The 6,996-nt window shown below is 31.1% G+C and overlaps 1 protein-coding gene across 1 annotated transcript; it reads left to right on the forward strand.

Annotated features, from left to right (window-relative positions):
* The first annotated feature begins 1,509 nt into the window (after positions 1-1,509).
* Positions 1,510-4,006, forward strand: LOC104217037 (isoleucine N-monooxygenase 2-like). The gene is made up of 2 exons (XM_070146705.1): positions 1,510-2,499; positions 3,256-4,006. Exons 1-2 carry the CDS (start codon positions 1,546-1,548, stop codon positions 3,886-3,888), a joined length of 1,587 nt encoding a protein of 528 aa, XP_070002806.1. The 5' UTR covers positions 1,510-1,545; the 3' UTR covers positions 3,889-4,006.
* The last annotated feature ends 2,990 nt before the right edge of the window (positions 4,007-6,996 follow it).

Below are 6,996 nucleotides of genomic sequence, written 5' to 3' on the forward strand. Positions count from 1 at the left end.
AAACTATGAACTATAGAATTTCAAAACTAATGTCGATTCATACCAAAACAACTCCAATAGAGTGTAAATTTTGCACACAAGTCATAAGTGACATGACACACCTATTCCAACTTTAGAATTCGGAATTAAACCTAGATATTAATAAAGCCCTCACAGTCAAACTTTCTAACCTTCCAAACCTTCAACTTTCTAACTTTCGCCAATTCACGCCGAAACGACCTACGGACCACCAAATCAACATCCGGACGCTATCCTAAGTCCAAAATCACCATACGGAACTATTGGAACCATCAACACTTCATTCTGGAGTCATCTACGTAAAATTTAAATTACGGTGAATTCTTTCAACTTAAACCTCCAACTTAGGGACTATATGTCTTATTTTACTCTGAAACTCACCTGAAACCAAAACCAAACATCCCAGCAAATCACATAACCATAATACCACATAGAGGAGGAAATAAATAGGGGATTGGGGCTAAAATATTCAAAACGGTCGGTCGGATCGTTACATTCACTCCCTCTAAGATTACAAAAAGATACATGAAAATTCTAAAAAGTTACCCGCCAGTGACATATTTTGATGGTCATATCTTTTTCTACGAAAATCAAACTTTTATGGCACTTTATCGGGCATTCTTTCATAGTAAGAACCATCTTTTTGTGACCTTGAATATATATATATATGTAAAAAATAACAAAAAACACAGACAGTAATCTATAGAATAATATGTAATCTTAAATTCCCATGAATTAAGAAATATGATGAAACTAAAGAAGAATGACAGTATTTTAATCATAACAGTGGATGCTCAAGATCATATTTAAAGTTAGTGGTATTTAAATTTTAAAAACCTAAATATATTATTTTAGTCCTAAACATGTACATGTTTTACTATTGTTATTTGCAATGGGATGCTTTACTGATGTTAGATAAGAGATCGGCTACTTTAATATTCATAAATTATTAGAATTTTATAGTCAATTAAAGAAACTCTATTCATTTTTGTCATTATTTATGTTGCAATAAATTAGAATCGTTCAAGTTTCCAAGTTTACCTAAATAACGTTAGGTAAGTTTTATAAGTTTTCTATTGTTTCTTTTTGTTAGAATAAGAAAATCTTTTAATTGATTTTAAAGGCCTAAACCTAATGCAAATAAGAAAAAATTTAATAAACTAAATTTTATTTGATTTTAATGTCCTAAATATTTGGAGATCCGACAAATGACAATATTGTCCGATGTCAAATCATGTTTAAGGGATAAAAAAAGCGAACGATATTTCACTAAGGGCCTTCGTACTTTTAATATAGTATAAATATAAATATAAATAGATAGATATAGATATAGATTACTACTCCACTACTTTTCCTTATCTTCGGATTAGTACTAATCTTCATATTAGATACGTACTAATCTTACTTATCGTACACTTTTCTATGGAAAGTGCTATAAATAGTGTAGGTTGAGCCTTCAGAAATCACAAGGAAATTAAAATCATGATCAGAAATTTTAAATTTCCACACATTTTTTATTTTTTTCAAATGGTTTCTGCTTTCTTTAGCTATATTACTACTCTATGGCAAATTTTCTTTTCCATAATCCTTAAGATAACAAGCAAATTATTGAGTATTACAAGAAATAAGCCAGTATTGCCTCCAGGTCCAAAACCATGGCCAATAGTTGGTTGCATTCCTCAAATGGTACTAAACAAGAAGCCAGCATTTGAGTGGATACACAAACTAATGGAGGAAATGGATACTGAAATTGCTTGCATTCGTCTTGGTAATGTTCATGTCATTCCTGTCACTTCTCCTGAGCTTGCTTGCCTATTTTTAAAGAATCAAGACTCGATTTTCTCATCGAGGCCTATTTGCATGTCCGCGAACCTCGTTAGCAATGGCTACTTGACTTCGCTTTTTCTCCCTATGGGTGATCAATGGATGAAAATGAGAAGAATCCTTTCTTCCCATGTCCTCTCAGCTACATCTTTTCAATGGCTTCGTCGTAAGAGAGATGAAGAAGCTGACCATATTCTTCGATTCGTTTATGAACAGTGCATTAACAAACGTCTTGTTATTAACTTGAGGAAAGTGACAAGATACTATTGTGCAAATGTTATTAACAATATGATTTTCAGCAAGAGATTACTTGGAAAAAGTATAATACAAAATGGAGGACCATTAGTAGAATTGCAAGAAGATCAGGAGAAGCAAATTGATGCAATTTTTACACTTCTTGAATATTTTCATTCTTTTAGTATCTCAGATTACTTACCATGGTTAAGTGGATTTGATTTAGATGGTCACAAGGTAATTATTAAGAAAGCCTTTGCCATAGCAACAAAACACATTGATCTTGAAATTGACCAGAGGATTCATATTTGGAAGAATGGCAAAAAAACCGTGGAAGAAGACATCCTTGATGTCCTTATCATGCTCAGAGATACTAATGGGAATCCTATGTTGAATGCTAAAGAGATTAAAGCACAAGTCCTTGTGAGTATACTCTCTTAAACCATGTGAACAGCGTGATAAACTTTAAGATTTTCATTTTTACTTTTAGTGCGGCTATAAATATCATGACATATTTATAGTCATAAGTTTCAAAAATCTCTTTCTTAAGCTCAGTATCCAATCAAATAGCGTCATATAAATCAAAATAGACGAGTAAGATTTCGTTAGAAACTGCTAAATCTGTCTTGAATCTTGCTTAAAACCAATTTCAATATTTTTTTGACCATATAAATTAATTAGAATTCAACATTACACGATGGCTTTTCTTGATTTATTCCCTATATTCCAGTTTATGTTGAACTTTTTCGTTTTTCGAGAGTCAATTTAACTTACCTTTGAAGCTAAATTGAATTAGATTAACTCGATATTTAAAGTTAAAATTTAGATATTCAAATATTATACAAAAAGTACTATAACTTTTAATTCTTCCCATGTTGATATGATGAAAAAATGTCTTTCAAAATGTATGTAGTTTGAATCTTGAAAAGCAAAAATGTTCACATAAATTGGAACGAGGGAGTAGTTTTCAGAAGAATTTGGAAAATATTTTTGAAACATAAGTCAAAAGATCGATTGTCCGTTTGGATTACATCATTTTATTAGTTTATGTGAAAATGAGACTTGCTTTTTTTGTTTTTTTTCGATTTGATTTTAGAAAAACATAAAAAAAAAAAAAAAATTAGAAAATCAATTACGATTATTTTGTTTGACCTTCTTGGTTACCGATTATATTGACAGGAATTCATGCTTGCAACGTTAGATAATCCCTCATATGCAGTCGAATGGACAATCAAAGAAATGTTGAACCAACCAAAGATAATGCAAAGGGCCATAGAAGAGATTGACAATGTCATGGGGAGCAATAGACTGGTTCAAGAATCCGACTTGCCACGGTTAAATTATGTCAAAGCTTGTATTAAAGAGTCCTTTCGACTACATCCCTTGACGGCTTTTAACGCTCCTCATGTGTCTGTATCGGATTCTGTTGTTGGTGAATACTTCATCCCAAAAGGGAGTGTAGTGTTATTAAGTCGTCTTGGACTTGGCCGAAACCCTAGAGTTTGGGATGATCCCATGAAGTTCAAGCCAGAGCGCCATATCAGCGAGGAAGGTGGTGATGTAGTTTTCACTGATTCAGAGTTACGTTTGTTATCATTTAGTATTGGACGACGAGGTTGTCCAGGTGTAAACCTTGGCTCAACAATTACCACTATGTTACTTGCTAGGCTTCTTCAAGGGTTTACTTGGAGTTTACCATTGAACTCTCCAGGCAATGACTTGGCTGATGATTACCCGGAATGTGCTCTCCTTTGTATCATGCCATTTTTTGCTAAGGCAAAACTGCGATTGTCTAAAGACATGTACCCTTAAATATGTGGAATTATACCAGAATAAAGTATGTACGTACACATCATGTATGTGTATTTATATACGATATTTTCTTGCAGATGAATCAATAATATTGGTGTGATCAATATTTTAAAGGTGACGTGGCACTCCTTAAGACCAGAAATTTTTTTTTTTCTTCTCAATTTTGGTTTTTTTTTCTTCTTTTAAGGAAAGAAACTATTCAAAAGTGTCTTTTCCTATGATTCAAATTGTCTTCATTGGGTTGGTTTTCAGTACACTCATTTTTTTATATCATTATTTTGCTGCAGTAATAGATGCCATTACTATCTTCTTCTACATTTATTGTTGGTGAAATTACAAGTAATTACAATTCAAAAATAAGATAAATAAATATTCCTCAGGCTGAGGCGCAGATATATCATTCTCTTTAAATAGATTTAAGCTCATTGCGGTAGCATCTTCACCAGTCCAGCCAGAAGCGGATCCAGGATATGAGGCTTATGGGTTCCTGCCATAATTTTAAATTAATATGCAATAATAACTGGGTTCCCAATTAGATATTTACCAATATTTAGTGAATTTTTTAATATAAATACAGGATTTACGTAAGAGTTACTGGGTTCCCGGGAACCCGTATTCCCTTCTCTACATCCGCCTCTGAGTCCAGCAGTAATACTCTTAACTTGTCCCCTCCAGTATACAACAGCCCAACAACGTCGTATGACTCGAACAAACTCTGGACAAGTTGTTGAGTCCAAAGCTCCAATAAAATGAACACATTCCTTCAACAAAAATAATACTCTTTTGTAGAGAATAAGTTAGAGGCTTAGATTTTCTCCTTCTCTTAACTCTCTTTTTCACTATACCAAGTTCACTTTTTTCATACACAATACCATATTTTCCCACACCAAACACAAGGAAGAAATATCACTATTTTTAGGTGTAGAATTTCTTCCATGAAATAGATAATTATAGAAAGAACACGTCTTCTTACTTTTGCATCCATGTAAAAACTAAGGTGAGTCATGGTGTGGTAGGCAATTATCGCGCTTCGACCATCAGAGCTTGGCTTGTTTGGTGATTGCTTAATCCAATATTCTAGTTTGACGGTAAAAACTTACTCGCATTGATATTTACACCAATTATACGAATATGGCTTCCTTTTGGACATAGGCCTTCGCATCCAAATGGCCAATTAATATACCAAGATTTGACATTTCCAATTGTCATGAACGATTTCATTTGTTTCCAAAACAAAACAAAATTTAAAAAGAGAAAACATCAGCATGACGATGTCATCCAAAATCTTCTCAACTACCTCTTTCCCATCTGAAATTTAGAAGCTTTTAATTCCTCTTCTTTCTCCATCTGTCTTCCTTATCATTTTGTACACAGAATACAGACAGATTGTAGCTACCAAACTACGGGTTCAACTGATCCCAGTAATGAATAACTTTTATACGAAGTATATATATATATATATATATTAAAAGCACGAAACCTCTTACCATAATATCATTCGCTTTTTTCTCCTTTAAAAATCGATTTCACATTATGTAAAATAGTCGTTTAATTTAAACCTAATATTTAGGAATAGTTATTTAATTATTTCTCCTAATACTTAGGAATACGAAATCAACTAAATTATATGAATTTATTAAACATTCCTTATGTGAAAAAGCAACAAAAAAATGTAAAGCTAAGTAGGAATGTATTAACTGAACAAAATATATGGAAATGATGTTTGGTCGTATCAGTTTCTTAGAGGTAAAATTTCCTTTATTTATATTGTTTCTCTTATTTCGTCCTAGACTATATGCGATCATTCATTTTTCAGTGTAATTAACATATGAAATTCTTGTAGATGAATAGATTGTATTAAAGGCGTAAACTTAGCAACTTGATCAAACGTTTCCCATTATCTATTTCTTAGAGAAATGTGTTCGCCTTTTTCAGTCTTTAAAACATTTCGCATTTGATAAAATAATCATTTAATAATTTTTTAGTATTTATCAACTTTAAAATCAATTAAGATTATGACTATCAAATCTTTCATTATTAGAACTATATATGAAATTCTAATATTTAAGAATTAAATTAGAATAAGATTATATTTATGTAAAAAGAATTCTTTGTTGAATCATGTATAATAAATATAATTTCCTTCCTCAATGAACTAATGTATATAGAATTAATACTTGAAATTTTCACTTTGAAGTAGGACATGAAGCAAACTGATATTTCCTTTGAAAAAAAAAAGGAGAAGAAATCAGAACAGATAAATGAAAGGAAAGATAGGATGGCAAAAAAAAACGAATGGAAGAAAAGTGATGGGTCAAAAAAATTAAGTCGTTAATTAATAAATTGAAGGAAAAAAATGACATTTGTAAAAATATTTTGATATTTCTTTTTGCTTCAAGTTTTGAATTTTAATATCAACTTTACATTTAAAACAAGAAATATAATTTTAAAAAATACAATGTCACTCATCATATTGTTTATCTTAATTTTTTTTTTCTATCATACATTATCGTCTTAATTGTTTTTAGTATTACGAGTATTCTATTTTTGATGTTTGGTTATAAGTAGGAGTTGGGTAAGATATTACAATTATTTTACAATTTTAATGAACTAACATCAAAGTCTTTCTATTGTAATTTTCTCAAAAGTGCTTTTTAAAAAAATGCTTTTTGAGGATAAGCTATTTTTTTCTTCTTCTCCAAAACTAATTCTTCTTCTACTCAAAAACACTTTTCTCCTTCTAAAAACTTTGCCAAATACTTCAACTTTGAAAAAAAAATGCTTTTGGGGAGAAAAAAACTTGGCCAAACAGACTATAAGTCAATTAAATACAAAACTTTGATCAACCCTTTTCTTCTCCTTTTTGAGATAGCTACATTCCAATAGTCATGAATGACTATCACTAATAAAGAACTTGAATTAGCTACGTAGTCCGTTATTAATCTTTCGCTAAATCGCTTGTGCTAACAGAATTTCTTGAAATCTGTCATTGATCCGTCGAAAAATCGGATTAGCGATAGATTTTTCTGTTTAGTTACAGAATTGAATTTATCTGTCATTAATTCCTGTTTTTAGTAGTATACATTTGTTTGGAAAGCAAATCAAAAT

Source organism: Nicotiana sylvestris, chromosome 5 (genome assembly GCF_000393655.2).
Source record: "Nicotiana sylvestris chromosome 5, ASM39365v2, whole genome shotgun sequence".
NCBI lineage: Eukaryota > Viridiplantae > Streptophyta > Magnoliopsida > Solanales > Solanaceae > Nicotiana > Nicotiana sylvestris.